The sequence below is a fragment of the Pipistrellus hanaki genome, assembly GCF_964339955.1.
Source record: "Pipistrellus hanaki genome assembly, chromosome: 6".
NCBI classification, from domain to species: Eukaryota; Metazoa; Chordata; class Mammalia; order Chiroptera; family Vespertilionidae; genus Pipistrellus; species Pipistrellus hanaki.
In genome coordinates this window covers 42,114,668-42,131,610 of record NC_140508.1, presented here as the reverse complement: position 1 = coordinate 42,131,610, position 16,943 = coordinate 42,114,668, and the positions used below count along the sequence as shown (strand labels likewise).

General features: G+C 44.9%; 1 protein-coding gene across 15 annotated transcripts in view; it reads right to left on the bottom strand.

Annotated features, from left to right (window-relative positions):
- Positions 1-1,814: 1,814 nt before the first annotated feature.
- Positions 1,815-16,943, bottom strand: part of NEDD4L (NEDD4 like E3 ubiquitin protein ligase) — a 285,795-nt gene continuing 270,666 nt past the window's right edge. For all 15 annotated transcript variants that reach the window (XM_084888495.1, XM_084888492.1, XM_084888493.1 and 12 more), the window contains 6 exons: positions 15,830-15,890; positions 13,505-13,564; positions 11,658-11,765; positions 9,871-9,967; positions 9,129-9,201; positions 1,815-6,594 (listed from right to left, as the gene is read on the bottom strand). In XM_084888495.1, coding sequence (XP_084744621.1) covers positions 6,492-6,594; positions 9,129-9,201; positions 9,871-9,967; positions 11,658-11,765; positions 13,505-13,564; positions 15,830-15,890 — 502 coding nt within the window. In that variant the 3' untranslated portion in view covers positions 1,815-6,491. The remainder of the gene's footprint in view (positions 6,595-9,128; positions 9,202-9,870; positions 9,968-11,657; positions 11,766-13,504; positions 13,565-15,829; positions 15,891-16,943) is intronic.

Here is a 16,943-nt window from a genome sequence, read left to right as displayed (position 1 = left end):
AGTCCTTTAGGTGGACGCGGAGGAGCTGGGTCCCCTCTGGGCTCTGCCGGTGAGTGGGTCTGGGCAAGTATGAGACACAAGGGCCATCTCTGACCTTCCCCTGACGCCCTGAGCGCTGGGGAGGCCTTGTCCCAAGAAGGCCCAGCCAAAGTGAGGTGGCACTCCACCTCCAGGCCATGGGAGGTGCTCCCCATGCATGCTGCCAGCAGTTTACCTCTGTCACCTGGGACTTGCAGCCCAATGGGGACATGGCCAGGATCAACGTCGGGGAGAGGACAAGGCACTGCAGAGGCACTGGGGTACGAGGGACAGAGCGACTGGGGCTGATTTACCTTTTCCTCAGCTTAGTCTGAGGTCAGCCTTACAAAGGAAGGGGGGAGGGGGTGGTCTTTAGTCTCACCCTCCTGAGTCCCCACCAGTGGGCAGCCCCAGACCGTGACAGGGTCTGCAATGCATGTTTGAAGGAGTCTGTATTGGGTCTGAAGTCAATTCCCGATTCATGTGTTTTCCTGTCCAGCTCAAGTCCTACAGATACCTGCTTCGAGATCCCACAGCCCGAGCTCTCTGGAAATGCCCGGTTCTGAGAAGGTTCTCTGATAGGCGGTAGGGCACCAACAGGCCAGCAAGTGGCTTTTGCTTGCACCCATGGGTCCAGGACCCCTATGAATGAAGTCCCAGGGCTCACCATGGGAACTAGAATTCCTGGAGACCCACACTCACTGATAGGGGCTTTAAAATTTCCGAGGTGCCTACATCACTCTTGAACTCCAGAGAAGGCCAAGAGTGGGTGGACCTCACTGAGGTATGATTTACTCCTCTACTCTTTTTTTTTTTTTTTTTTTTAAATATATTTTATTGATTTTTAACAGAGAGAAAGGGAGAGAGAGAGAGAGAGCTAGAAACGTCGATGAGAGAGAAACATCGACCAGCTGCCTCTTGCACACCCCCTACCGGGGATGTGCCCGCAACCAAGGTACATGCCCTTGACCAGAATCGAACCTGGGACCTTTCAGTCTGCAGACCGACACTCTATCACTGAGCCAAACCAGCTTCGGCTCCTCTACTCTTTTTACTTCACATTGTGTTTTTCACTAAGGAAGGACATGTAAAAGTTCAGAGCAGTTCTGTCCACTGGCCAGTCCCTTGTGTTTGTGTGAGGCTGGATGAAGCAGCAAGGACACAGAATCTGACACCTTCCCAGTGAGATACCACGCCCACTAACCCGCCAACCGAGAAACACATGTCACAAGAAACCAAGGACTGAGTTATGTCCTGCTTGGATGTTACCTCCTGGCAGTTCCTGTGGGGATTAGGTTAGGGCCATCATGAGGATGCTTAGTCCTAAAGAAAAAGGAAAACGTTTTGAGGAATCTGAGAATTTTAACAGAGAATAGATGCGAGATTTGGGTTCTGATAGCCTCTTCTGAGACCCACTTTGGGTTTCGTGACTGAGTCTCGTTAAGTCACATAAATTGAGCATTGGTTGGACCAAGACCAGAACTATGTCTTTTCAGGGATGGACTGGCATAGATTATAGAGTGTTAGTTAGTCATCAACTCTCCAGTTTAATAAAATGACAGATGGATATGATCAGATGTGCATTTCATTAAGCTGAAGCCATGAGTTTTGGGCAGACTTTAGTGATGTTTCTAAAGGGCAGCTAGCACAGTAAGTAGGAGATCGAGAATTGTTTCTAAAGGTGTGGGATCTTAGGGAGATTAAGGAAATGAACTTGCTCTGAATCCGCAGGCATTTAACCCCCTGCAGCCCGACGATACAGTCACAAAGAAGCTTTAAACAGATAAGCCATCATACTGGGTGTAGAAATGTTCCAGCTTCCATAATTCTTTATTAAATATTTGACAAGTTGCATCACTTCTTTACAATGACTTCACTTTGTCACATGACTGTTTTGCTGTCAGGAAAACAATCTACAATTTCTCATTCGACTGCTCAAGTAAAACGAAAAGCCCAAAGGATTCTGTTCTTTAAACAAAAGTTTTCCTGTGTGTATCAAATGCAACCATATTCGAAAGCTACTTGGATTGTGAAAATGAGCATTGTCCGTAAGTTGTCTTAAAAAATGTCAAAGTAGTTTGGTATTTAATCACTGTATCAAATAGTACTTGGCTTTTTCAGGTGGTGGGTTTATCAGACAAAGTTATGAAACACTGAGAATTCCTTTGGAATGCTTGAAACTCTTTTCACCTTAAACGTCACTGTGTTTTTTTCACGTTTCATTTGATAATCGATCTTGAATTAAGGAAATGACAGCATATTAACATCATCTTGGGGGGTTCTCTCAGGCTCCAAGGGTCAGAATTCTCAGGGTACAGCTTGGAGAAAACCAGAAGGAACTAAGCTCTCACTCCCTTTCAAAACCAGACTGCTCAAGAAAGGTGTAAAAATGCTATACAAATATATACATGTATATCTGGGCAGCATATGCACGTATATTTGTATATAAATACTTTACATACATAGTAGAGAAAGAACAAAGTTACGCAGAACTATTACACGAAGGGAACCATGGCAAGCTAGGTGAAATCAGTCTCGGCAGGAGCTGCACACTGGCTTCTATGGGAACACAGATGTCTGCAGACACAGGGCCACGGTCACGAGAAAGGCTGGCGATGCATGGATACAAGGCTGAGAATGCAATTCACAGAGGTCTGTGGCCAATGTAGTTAGAGTCCTATTGTTACTCCTTACAGACAGACTAACCAACAGGAAGACATGCGTTTTAGACATGCATTGCCATGTGTTACATCTTTAAAGATGGATAGATGTCTAATGAGAGGTTTTCTTGGAAAAGTTCACACAGAAAGCTCTCCTTTACTATAAAACATTATACAGCTCACATCCTAATGTTACAGCATTTTCTGACACACTGAAAACTCTCGTGTGTGTGTATGTGTAGACATATGCAAGGGTATATACACTGTTCATTAAGGCTTAGATAAATTAAAAAAAAAAAAAAAGTGGTCCGAAGTATATCACATTTTCTTCCCAGTTTTAAAATCTAAAGTACAAAGTGGAGTCTGTAAGGATTTTTAAAAACACTTCTTAGACCTGAAATTGGCAGTTTTGACTTATCAGGATGTACCCCAAAGCCTGGATGCGAGAGAGGTAGTGATCTCCTGGGGTCAGGAAGGGAGCAGACCAGGCAGTTACCCTGCACAGCAGCACCCCCTATTGGCAAGGTGGAAAACGACACCAGATTGCACGTCCCTCCCCTCCGTCAGCCTTGGGTGCAGCCTCCATCCGGGTGATGAGGAAAGAGGCAAAGAAAGGACAGGTAGCACAGTGGGCAGGAGATCGAGAATTGTTTAACCCAGGCTCATTTCATAGGTTTTAAAATTTCAGAGCTGTGAGACAAGTCTTAGGAAAATACTAGTCAAGTGTCCAACAATTAGCAACTGTTAGAACAATTAGTAATTTGTTGCATATGAACTTGGCTTTTAAAGGAGCCAATTTGGATCTGGCAAGATCAAACAGCAATAGCACATGCTGTCTATTTTAACAATGTGAGATGGAGAAAGTGTTTCATATGTTTTGCAAACCATTTTTCAGAAGGCGGGAGGAATAATCCGTGTCAGGTCTCTTGATAACATTGGTCACCTGACCCGTAGGGAATACTTGATGTTAGCTACCAAGGGCCCCTGGAAACAAAAATCAAAGAAGCATCTCACACTGTGAACTGGCAGAGGCCTGGCTGGAAGTGTTTGGGGAACTGGAGAGAAGAGCGCTGAAGAGGAATACAACTTCCAAACCGATAAATGCCCTGTTGTTTCCTGTTCCCCAGGCAGCTCAGCACCTGAAGCTAATCCCCCTGGGAGGCCTTTCCAAATTGATCTCCAGGTCAACAAGAGGCAGGAAGAGAAATAGCCAGAACAGACAGATGGTTGTGATAACAGATGTTCAAAGACATTTAACATGCAGTATGTAAATGGGGATCGTACCTCTTAACCTCATGGCAAACCGACCCATGATAACCGTGCCTTCTTCTACAAACTAAAACACACACACCTGGATTCAAGTAATTTCTAAGGAAACAGAGGTTAGAGAGACCCTGAACTCCGGAGTAGGGTCACTAGGTCCGGAAGATGACAGAGTGGTCAAGATTTAGAGGAAACAAGAGATATGACTACTTTCAACGAAGAGGGAACACTGAGTACTGTTGAGAACTAGGGAACCTTATTTGGATTACAAACAAGCAAAAATGAATCTCAAACCCAGCACGATGAAGCTGTTATTGAAATCAGACACTAAGGAATAGATGAACTGAACTGTCATTCACAATCACTGCTATTGAAATATTTACAGGGGCAATAGGTGGATAATTCTCATCTGTTCCTGGTATACAGGTTACCTTAGAGTGACTTTTTTCTTTCATATTTTTAATACTTTGTCTAATTTGCATTTAACAAACACTCTGATTTTGAATATGTAATTCAAAAGCGATAGAAGACCAGAATTGCTGGATTTCACCCCTTCCAGTTGCATGATCACTCTCAGAACCCACCCAGCACGCTGCTCACCAGGCTTTGGCACACGTCTGACAGAGAGAGCTGACCTGGGACAAGGAGGGGCTGTAAGAAGGGGTTTTGCCATTGAGACATTTGTTGGGGGCAGGGGAAAGGGGGTAGATTCCCTTCAAGAGATAAAAATACTGAGCTACACTGTGGTTCCCCCTCTCCCCCCCACCCTAATCAGCATCTATGTTTTCTGATCACTATTAGGCATTTTAAAGCCAATATGCAAAGGGGGCCAGTCTTCAGCTTGGCAGAAACCCACCTTCTCTAGACACTGTGGACTTTAGCTCATTTACAACCCCGGACACACAGCTTCTCACAAGCCACCAAAAAGAATTTCTTCCACCAGAAGGTCCTTCTTGCATAACAAACAGAGGCCCTAAGGCCACCATTTTTGTCTTCTTTCTGACTGGCAGAAGATCAGCTCTCTAGTGTTCCCTGGCGATCACCACAGGCTCTAGGATAACACAGAGTAAGAAGGCCAGCAGGGCTCAACTTCCACACTGCCTCGGGTGATCTCTCACAACAGAATTCTGCACCAGGAATTACACTGTGCACACATCCTCACCCTGCCCCCCGGCCGCAGAGGGGCAAGTCCTCCTGCTCCCTTTTCATCTGGCACACGACAGACACAGCGGCCCACAGCACGGAAGCAGCATGCAACACACCACAGGGAACAAAGCTGGCTCAACCGAGTATGTATTAAACTCATCTCTGAGCAGAAATCACAAAACAATGGGCAAGGGCAGGTCTGTAAGCTCAGCTCACAGCCAGATCCTATACACCAGCAGCCAAATTCACTGTTGACAGGTATGGCACTGGAAAGATGTGTGAAGGGAGAGAAATAATCATCAGATTTAATGTCCACAAAAAACAAAACACAAACCAAACCAGGTCTGACCTCCATATAGTACAGAAAGAGCCTTCGGAACTGGTGCAGTTAGAACAACTGGTGACTTAGCGATTATAAGCAAACACATACAACAGGAGATTAGACAGATCTGGTTTCCAGTTTCAGATCAGGCAGTGACGAGTTTCATTCAAATAAATGTCTCTACCCCAAACAGCAAAGAGGGAAAAATAGTAAAAGAAGAATGTACAGCATCAGGAAGGGTTAAGTAATTTCTCCTATTAGAAATGACTGTCCACCCCCATCTCAAATGTGTAAGAACACAAGTACTTCTAGGGAATAATGGGGCGATTCCTTCCAGTCACCACAAAGTTTTTCATGTTATGGTACAACTCTCCAAGCATGTAGCTATTATGCTAAATTTGTACAAAAAAAAAAAATCTAATATCCACTTTGTTTTCATTCCGAGTATGGAAAAAATTATCATTATGCCTAATGTTATACTTTAAATGCTCTCAAAGTACTTGTCTGTAAGAACGATTTGGACATAAACCAGTCTTCCAGTTCTAGTAAAGTTGAGTGTAGGGTGTCAAAGTACTTCAAAGTAAAAATGTCACAGACATTAAACCTAGCATCCAAGTCAAATACAAAAAAAAAAAAAATATGCTCACTTTTCCAAGTACATGAGACATCTTTAATTGTAATGAAATGAAATCGAAAAATCGGTCTAAATCATTTTCAAAAAGTAAACATGAGTTGTAATACTATACCTGTAGAGTGATTAATTCCATTCATTGTCATTATAAAGTATGCAAAATATTTATTAAGGGCTTTGCCTACAGAGGCACAACATAAATAGAATTAAGTCCTCCTGAAATGTAATTAGTGTACACATCAACCAGTTGATAATTCACGGTGGAAAATGCAGAAACGGGACCTGGGACTGGCTTTCCACGTCTGGACTTGGGCAAGTCACGGGCGAAGGCTCTGCTCCAGGAGCCATGCTGTGCAGTGCTCCCTGCCATCATCTCTGCAAAGTCCGTTAGGCAAACGCAAAAGTGCAAGCAGGACTTGCTGGACGAACCACCACTCGAGGCAGGGGGCGCTTAATCCACTCCCTCAAATCCTTGAGCGTTTTCCACAGCCATGAGAAGTTTCTCTCGTAAATCTTCGAAGGTTTCGTATGGAGGTAAGTCAAGGCGGTTAAAGCTGCAACAGCAACAAAAGTGTAGGTGAAAAGCCACCCCAGTATCCTTTAGTTATAACAGCATTTCCTAGATTTGGCTCTTTGGTGTTGGAGCAAGAGTATGCAAATGCCTTAAATGAATTCTGATGATCAGAATATAAATGCCAGCAAGGAGACTGTCTACACCCATTAGGCTATGTAACCTGCCAAGAAGAGAAAATAATTTTCTAATAGTCCATGAGCCCTGTCTACTCCAGCTCCATAGGAGACACGAAAGGCAAGGTAACTGACATACACTCCAAGATTTCGAATCTCTAGAAACACAGAAGGATTTGTGCATTAGGAGTTCTGGATGCACGGAGCGTGTCATTCCCGAATGCTCTCACTTCGGCATCAGCCCCTGAGCCAGCACTTGGTTTCTGTCACAGGCCTTAGTTTTCATCACAGCGTGGTGATTTCTGTTCTGTAGATGAGGGTCCTGACACACAGAGAGGTCACATCACTGTGTCCCAGCTCTCGTCCCTGGCAGCGCGGCAGACTTAAGACCAGCACCAGGCTGCCTGGGTCCCAGAACCAAAGCTAAGCTGCCTCCACCAATTAACATCAGGCAAGCAACAGACACGTGAAGTGAAACGCTGCATTTATAAAAAGCCCTGATTTACCCCGAGGCGAGGCTTCGTCTGGAGTGTACACATACCCCTGCTGGTAGCAAGGCACACTTGTCTAATAGACCAAGTTCAAAGTCTGGCTCAGCCACTTGCCAGATGTGTGACCTGAGCAGGCCATCGCCCTCTCTGAGTCTGTCTGCTCTTTGTCAAAATGGAGAAACTTCTTGCAGGGTGCTGGCAGGGACAAAACCGAGAGTATGTGAGTGACCTAGCACACAGCAAGTGCCCAGGGACGGTGAGCACTGTGATCATTCGCTCACCATTCACTGAGTGCCCACATGGGACATGAGGAGTGAGAGCCCTAGTCACAGGATTCATGCCTGGGGGTTGGACTGCTGACGTGTACCTGTCATGAAAATTGCCACCCACCCATGCCACAGATAATGATGGTTTACCCTGTGCAGGCAGCATTGCTAAGTACTTTTCATTTATGACTTTAGTGAATCCTAGCAATTACCCTATAAGAAAGGTCTTGCTTCATCCCTGGTTGAGGCACAGAGAGGTTAGGTAACTTACTCAAGGTCACACAGTAAGCATTAGAGCATATGTTGGCTCCAAAGTCCAGTTCTAACCATTGGTTTGTGCCATCTCATTGTATAAGAATGCTCCCTCCCGGCATTGGTATGATTCCAAGTTTGAAAAGCTAATGATAACCAGCAGCAGTAAAAATCACAGGTCCACAGTGGTTCCTTTACCAACTCCTGAGTGTTTAATAAGACACACTAAGCTCTCAGATTTTTACCAGTCCCTAAACATTGTGAGACATAGGAGAGAATACCATTGCTTCTCAGAGTGGAGTTCTCAGAAACCCAGGAATCCTAAAACAGTAAGTCTAAAAGAAGTTTTTAATTTTTGGTTTTCATTCTGATGATGACCTCGAGTATTATTTTACCAGTTATAAAGACAGAACTCCACACCTGCAGACCCCACTTAAAAGAGCTGACCACAAAAGGCAGCTTTGGTATTAATTTAAGTTGGTATTTCCGCCCAGGGCCTGCATTCCTTAGGGATCTGGAGATGCATTCTTGAAGGTCTGTGACCACTGTTTCCCTCTAATATGACCCACTTCTTAGAATTGCAGTGCATACACACCAAGCGCTGAGGACAATGCTGAGAACACACTAAGTGCTTAATAATTGTAGTTATCATTACCTCTGAGGTCAGGGGGCCGGGGCGGTTTAACTATGGACTTCCCTATCCTCTGTGGGCTTCAGTGTCTCCATGGGTAAGTTGGTGGGCCAAAGGGGATTGTTGTTAGAGCTGACAACAAAGAGCAGGTAGGTCTGGGATTCTTAGTCAAGTGTAATGTGTAATCCTTGACAGGGCAATGAAATGAAACCCTTTAAATATCGGACACCCAATAATTACATCTGAGAGTGTGATGGAAAGTGCCAGAAAGAACCAGACCTACCAGCCCTTGCTCTCCTGGTAAATCAGGTTTGCATTTTGAAGCTTAACTGTGTGTTTTATAGGAAACATGGAAGATATTAAACATACATATGGTTAAGTCGGACTGTATAAGGAACTGCTGTTGTGAGGCAGCCAGCAGAGCTGGTTTCCTGTGTGAGTCAGGTCCAGGCGAGGCTGGGAGACAGCCATGCTCAGAGAACAAAGGCCGCCCTGCCAGCCAGCGTGGCTGCAGCCAGCACTCCCCTGGGCCGGCGCAGCTGTTCTGGAAGAAGACCATCATCAGGAAGCCAGTGAAGGCATGTACCTGGGTTGCAACTTTGACTTCCTCCCTCCTTCCCCCTCCCCCGCTCTCTCCTTCCCCCTCCCCTGCTCTTTTCATTCTCTCTAAATATCAATGGAAAAAAATATCCTTACTCCTTGGGTGAGAATAAAAAAATTAAAATACGGCTTGGTGACACGGGTACATTTTTGTCACTCACCATGTGTGAGCTCTGGGCAGTTTGTCAGGACTCCCCCATTGCTCTATTGTAAACAGCTGAGGACCATTGGAACCTAGACAAGAAGAAAAAAGAAAAGTGAATGCTCACAGTGCTCAAGGGAAGTAAGTGACTAAGAAAGAGAGGGTGAGCCGAGACACTCTCTAGCAAGAGGTTTGCACATGCTCTGTGTCACCTTCAGATGGAATTGAGCTGAACAGACACCATAACACATAGAAGTGCAGGCTGCTACTGACGTTCAGCCGAGCTTTGGGAATTTAAATTTAAAACTATGATTTGGGCTGAAACCGGTTTGGCTCAGTGGATAGAGTGTCGGTCTGCGGACCAAAAGGTCCCGGGTTCGATTCCAGTCAAGGGCATGTACATTGGTTGCGGGCACATCCCCAGTAGGGGGGTGTGCAGGAGGCAGCTGGTCAATGATCCTCTCTCATCGATGTTTCTAACTATCTATCCCTCTCTCTTCCTCTCTTTGAAAAATCAATAAAATATATATAAAAAAATAAATAAATAAAATTATGTTTTTGGGGAAAAGAAAACATGACTTTAATTCGCAGAGCAGAAAAATGTGACTTTTTAAATCTATAGTAAGCCCTGCAGAATCCTGCTCCCTGGAAGTGAGGTGTCCTGTCAACATTTAGTTTATAGCCATGTGGATGGTTCTGCAGAATCTAATTTTTAAAGATAGACCAAAATAAATAAACAAAAAAGACAGTCTCCTGCTCACCATAAAGTTCAGCAAATCCATTCATAGGTACTCGGGACGTCCCCGTGACAAACTGCAGCAACCGGATACGCTTCTCAGCGTCCATCAGCAGCACAGCCTGGAAACAGAGGCAGAAGGTGACACTCGGCCCTCCTTACTTCTATGGCAACGTAAGACCTAGGTGGCTGACTCTGAAAACAGTCCTTTTATTTTTAATGGCCATCACAACGCTGGCCTCTCTGTCTTAGAGAGCAAGAGATCACAGTGTCTCTTTCTTCTTCTGCAATGAGTCAAAATCTATACTAATAAAATGGTAATATGCTAATTAGACCAGGTGACTGGCCAACTTCCTTTTGGACAAAGCTACAGTGGTGGGGGCCAAGACAGAAGTGGTTAGGGGTGATCAGACCGGCAGGGGAGAGCAGTGGAAGTGGTCAGGCTGGCAGGAAAGGGCAGTTGGGGGCAATCAGGCTGGCAGGGAGCGGTTAGGTGGCGATCAGGCTGGTAGTGGCGATTAGGGGTGATCAGGCAGGCAGATGAGTGGTTAGGAGCCAGCAGTCCCAGATTATGAGAGGGTGAGAAGGATGTTAGGCTGTCAGCTGGATCGGGCCTAAACAGGCAGTTGGACATTCCCAAAGGGTCCCAGATTGGAGAGGGTGCAGGCCAGGCTGAGGCACCCTCTCCCCACAACCCCCTCCCCACCCCGTACGAATTTTGTGCACCGGGCCTCTAGTAAGTGATATAAAAAGCCAAGTCTCTGATGGCACTGATCTCAGGTTACTGTTTTGCAAGGCCTGCCAGATCTCCTGAAAGCCAATGATAATATATAGGAGTTGAGAAGTGTCAACACTGGGGGAACTCAGGTTATGAGGTGGGATTTTAGACTGTAGACAGATTCTTGAAAGATGACACTTAAAAAAGAAAAACAGAGCAAGGATAGACCTCTGAAATAATCTGTGTATCTTACATAGTTGGGTTATTACAAGAATTGGGTTGGTAATGCTACTTGAACTGGTGTAAAAAAACAAACAAACAAAAATCCAAAATCAAAACTGAATGAGAATTGGACTAGTGTTTTAAGAATCCAATTTTTTCTTTTTATCTCTATTTCTGCTGGCACTTGAAATATTATTAAAAATAGCCATTTAGATATTAAAACAAGCCATGTGATTTCTTATCTCTGTAAAGCAAAATTCTTTTTTTTTCTATAATTGGGTTTTTTAAAGTCACTTGACTGTCTCTCTCTTGGACCCACTCATTCCCACTATACTTCTCTCCTAAGCTAAACAGAATGCAAACATTAGCCTTCAGATACTAAATAAAATTTCATTTGTAGCCTGAAAGATATAAAATATCAAAATGTGTTGGAAATAACAAGCAAACAAAAAAAAATTGGGAAAATGTTTTTAACCTAAAATAGTATCTTGGAAAAGCCAGCCTCCAAAACAGGTTTTCGCCCACAGGCCTCCCATTCTATTCACACACTGGAGGGCTCCTCCAACTCTTGAATCCAATTACCTCCTTTTCAGACTCATCTACTCAATGGGTTCCTCAAACAGAAACCACTTGAATCTGGGGGTTAAGGAAGGGCATGTGCTGCGATAAGGATCAAGGACCACTGTTTCTGGAGGAACACAAGGGCTGCTTCTGGCTCAGGTTTGCCTCTTCTCTCTACCAGGAGCCCACATACTGACAGAGCCCCAACATGCAGCAGCTGAACTAAAGCAAGACCGTGGGGAGGGCAGCAGAGCATCAGGCCTGACTGAGGTGGAGGAGCAGAGTGTGGACACAGGAGGCCCTGGTCTTACCTTCCAGAACCACTGAATGACAGGGTGGTTTGGGCAGTAGCCGTTCTTGTAGATGGTATGCTGTCTCCAGTCATTCACGTCCACATCGCCGAGGCCGCACATCAGCAACTAGGAAAGAGAGAGTAGAATTGTAAACGGGGCACAACGTGAATGCCAAAGAAATCACACGCAGAGAGGTGGCCTTTCTCAGGGCCAGCATGATGACCTGAGTCACAGAAACAAATGCAGGGAACATGTGATTCACATTTTACCTGCCATGGCAGACCAGACAGCATCCGTAACAAGGGGCCTAAGTCTAATGCTGTACAGGCCACACTTCCTGCTGGAAATGGAAACTCCAGATTGATTGTCTTTCCTCCCTCCCTCTCTAATCTGAGCACAGTGCTCATAGATTTTCTTATGCTCCATTTATATCTCATTACCCTAGCTGTCTCCCCTTCTGAGAGGTTATTTGTCTCAATATTTGACATTATCTCCCTACCCACAAAAGAATTCGTGTGTTATGACAGCAAGATTTTATCTCACCCCAATCAATCTACACCGGGGAGGGCAAATTACCCATCTGCCCAGTGACCCAAAAGTGTGTTCTAATGGAGGGTGACCTATTCTAATGTGGTAACCAGTTCATTGACTTAGCAGCTAGCTAAGTCTGCTTTTCTTGTCATCTAACCCTCCAGTAGGGATGGTTTCCTGTGGACAAATAAACATGACATTCCTGCAGAGGTACTGAATGAAAAGGAAAGAGAACTGAGCCAGATGCCTGAGAACGGGATGCTTAGGCCTAACTGTGCCAAAACCTTGTTGGATAAACCTGTGAGGTCACTGACTTCTCCCTGCCGCAGTTTCCCCCACTCCCCATCCACCTCCCCCATCCCCAGGCAAATGAAGGGCTTACACTATATAATATCTATGACATCATCTACTTGAAGTTTCCATTTTAAGATAAAAGCACAAAAACAAAACAAAACAAAACAGTCTACAAGACATGTTTCTCTGGATGTGGTTTGGACAAATGAATAATTGAATCCCACCAACAGCTTCTGAACAGATACAGTTCTCCTCTCAACATCCAAAGAGTGAGAGAGTCCTTTGTCTTAAATATATATATATATATATATATATATATATATATATATATATATATATATATATATGTATATGTATTGTTCTCTGAGAAAAAGAGTGAGGAGATATAGATAGAAACATCAATGATGAGAATCATTGATTGGCTGCCTCCTGCACGCCCCCACCCGGAATCTAGCCTGCAACCTGGGTATGTGCCCTGACCCAGTACTGAACTGTGACATCCTGGTTCATAGGTGGACACTCAACCACTGAGCCACACTGGCTGGGCTCCTTTGCTTTATAAATTGATAGTACTCATCTACCTCAACACAAAGATGATGAAACAATTGAATACCAAAACTACCTGTTGTTAACTTCTGACATTTCTCCTCCCTTAACACAGACCACTTCAAGTTCACTGACAGGGTGGGTGGGTGGAGGAGGTGCAGCTGGGCCATGGGCGAAGGGTGCTGCTACCCTGGCTCTACTAGAAGCAGTTTCCTTGCCTGGGGCAGTGGGTTATGCACATGACCAGCTCAGGGGCCCCTGCTTGTCCCGCATGTCCCAGAACTGCCCTCTCCGGGACAAGGAATCTGCAGGTGATGACCCTGTGTTTCCTTACTCCCCGACTGTCAAACAAACAAGCCCCTTAAGAGACATGTAGCAGATTCACCTAAGCTGATGCTCCAGGACATTACGGATCAGAAAACATGAAGATATCATTTATGGAGTAATGAGAAACTTAAAAATTCTACTTTACACAAAACGTTTACAATACAAACCTCCAGCTCATTTTCATCAAAAATTTTAATCAAATCGATAGGAAGCAGTTCTGTGAAACCCTGAAAGAAAAAAAAAAAAATCACCATAAACACCTTTTTCCACAAAAGAGGCAAATTTTTCAGAAAAAAACAACAACAACAAAACAAAACAAAAAAAACTTTCTTGATTAGCCAGGAAAAAACACATTCTTTACTAATGATTTAGATATCAGCGATAGCATCCATAGTTGAAATTCTAATAAAAACAGCCTAGTTATGATATAAAAATTTTGAAAAAGAATAGAATCCAGAAGGTTCAGATACTTGAGAAGTTTTTGAAGCCCTATGAAAATGTAGGTAGGCAGATTCCAGAAGTCACTTATGACGCCGTAGTCTGAGAGCCAGTGTGTCTAAAATATATATGTGTCATAGACACGCAAGAGGACACAGTTAAAAATCAGGTCCTGAAGGCACTAGGTGACACACACAAGGAGGCAGTGGGCTCGGGACGGGAGAGCCCGGGTGCCCAGCATCCACAGGAAGTGCTCTAGCAGCTGGTAATGTGGCTGCTGAGTGGAGGCACCACGCCTTGGGCCTTGCTTGGGGCTGGGGTGTTTTTTTGTTGTTGTTGTTTTGTTTTAGAGCTACTTTTATTTATTTATTTTGTTTTTTTGAGAGAAATTTGTTGTTCCACTTATTGGTTGGTTCTTATATGTGCCTTGAACAAAGATCTAACCCCATTGGTATATTGGGACAATCTCTAACCCAGTGGTTGGCAAACTCATTGTCAACAGAGCTAAATATCAACAATATGACAACTGGAATTTCTTTTGAGAGCCAAAATTTTTAAACTTCTTCTGACACCACTTCTTCCAGGCCATGGTATTTTATGGAAGAGCCACACTCAAGGGACCAAAGAGCCTCATGTGGCTCGCAAGCCATGTTTTGCTGACCACGGTTCTAACCAACTGAGCTATCAGGCCCGGGGAAGGCCAGATTTTTGAAAGTAGGGAGGGATCATGTGGGGTGGGGCCCAGGAATGTGCCTGTGGGTTTCTTAGATAAAGTATGAAACCTTGTTCTCAAGTGTATCTAACTCATACTTATGCCCCCAAGCCCTGACGGTAAATTTTGCATCAGTTCACTGGGAATTTATAATGTATAGTTGGGGCTTGTTTCTAGGTTTGCTTTGAGTGACTAATACCCATCATCAAGATTTAAGAAAGCATTTCATTTTTGGTCAAAGAGAAGCATTTTTAAAAATGACGAATCCATCCCCTTAGGCCTCTCACAAGGGGCCTGGGGACACCACTGATATCAAATCCTTGGATCTGAGAGGTGCCTACATCCCATGTCATCCAGTGCCAGTTGGCACAAGGTGATTGGCACTTTACTCTAAGATAAAACTCAGCCTAAGAAAATATGTTTCCATGTGCTACACAGGAGTGAAGTCTATGAGGAGCCGCGAAGACAGCAATGAAGGGAACGGCTTCGCTACTGAGGAGTTGGGTATGTTCAGCCCGAGTCCTCAGGCTTTGGAGGACCCATCAAGCAGTGCCAAAGACAGAGGTGCAGCTCCCAGCCTTCCCTTGGGCACCACCAGCAAATGCAGGCCAGTGGGCCTGGCTTCTGTTGGGGCCTACCTTCTGGTTCAAGTTTATAAAAAGTTCTCTTTAAAAACAGTTAAGGAACATCTACATATATAAAAGCCTAAGTGACCATTAAGACAGCACCACTGGAATAACCGGTTGCTATGATGCACACTGACCACCAGGGGGCAGACAATGCAGGACCTGCCCCCTGGTGGTCAGTGTGCTCCCACAGTGGGAGCACAGCTCAGCCAGAAGCCAGGTTCATGGCTGGCGAGCACAGTGGCAGTGGCGTGAACCTCTCCTGCCTCTGTGACAGCACTAGGGAGTGAGTGGTTAGGAGCACTGAGCGTTGAGCCTGGCTTGGGCTCCTCCCTGCCCACCTGTCGCTTCATGCACTGCTACATCCCTTGGGGGATGTCAGACTGCTGGTCTTGGCCAGATCTCCAAAACTGATAGTACAATATCGCCGGAGGGGTCCAGATTGTAAAAGGGTACAGTCCAGGCTGAGGGACCCCATCTGGTGCACCAGTCCATGCACTGGGCCTCTAGTTAAGAAATAAGAAGCAAAGAGGACAGCACTAAACTAACAAAATGAAGGGTGGCCACGTGGTGGCTGACACCCCTGCCCTGGGGACTGGTCCATGGTGCAGGCTGTGCAGCCCTGACCTTTGGGCTGTGTGTCCCCTGCCCGTGCCCGTCATGTTGTGTGGTGGGTGATCATTCCCAGGCGGACAATCCTAGCGGGTGCAGCTTACCTCCAAGAAGGCGTTCATTTGCTTCTGGACCCTGTTCACAAACCTCCACTGGATGACTAAGCTGAGGGAGAAAACAGAACAGTGTTTAAGCACCTTCGTCATTACAAAGCTTACGTCTTTCTTCACAGCTTCAATTGAGGCTCATCAGACAAAGGAAAGAAACCCCTACACTGGCAAAGGAAATCGGGGCTCCTGGGGTGTGGCATGCACTGTTTATCCATTAATTCTTCGAGAATAACTAGAACACATGTGAAAAACCTAAAATCCCACTAAGGATTTCAAAGGAATAGTTGATTTCTTTTCCCCAGATTAAGGTTTAGTTTATATAAGTTGCTTTATAAATATGACTAAAGGTCATGGGTGTGAATACAAATGCATATGTGATGAACATGCATACATATATAAATTCACAATATACATGCCCACCTGTGTATACATATGTACTTACATTTTTAAAGGGAGTATCAGCATAACATATTTTATCAAATGATATTTCACTCTAATATACATTGTGCAAATTTTTAACAATGACATACAGTGCAAAATGATGTACACTAATACTTTAATACTACAATAGAGGGTTAATGATAAGACCTCTTTGTGCAACAAATCCACTGAAACCATCTGCCCCATGATAATGTCTAGTGACAGCAGAATTTACTGCCAGGCGCATCAACTTCGGATACCTTTCAAGGCCCTTTGTTGTGAAACAGCACAAGGACCTTGCCATCACTGCTCTCGCCTTTGAGAGGCACAAGGCAATAGCCCTCGAGGACCAGCCCCCCTCACAACCGCTGCTCAGCCCCTCCAGGCATTCCTGTGCTGAGCTGTGGCCAGCCGCCCGAAGGCCTTCCGGCACCAGAGGCTTGCAGGCATCAGGGGGCAGGTGGAGATTTCTATCATCCTTTTCTCAGTGAAGATAGCTGCGACTCTGCTTATCCCCACACCCACCAAATCTGAAACCTCAAGGAATTCACTGCCAGGAATGATGCGCAACACACGTCACAATGTCTGAATCCCCAACTTTCCACCCTAGTCACCTGGGTGGAGTGTTCTAAAATCTATTCAAAGTCTGAACTTTCTGAATAAGGACAGCCTTGCCGGCCAGGGTGCT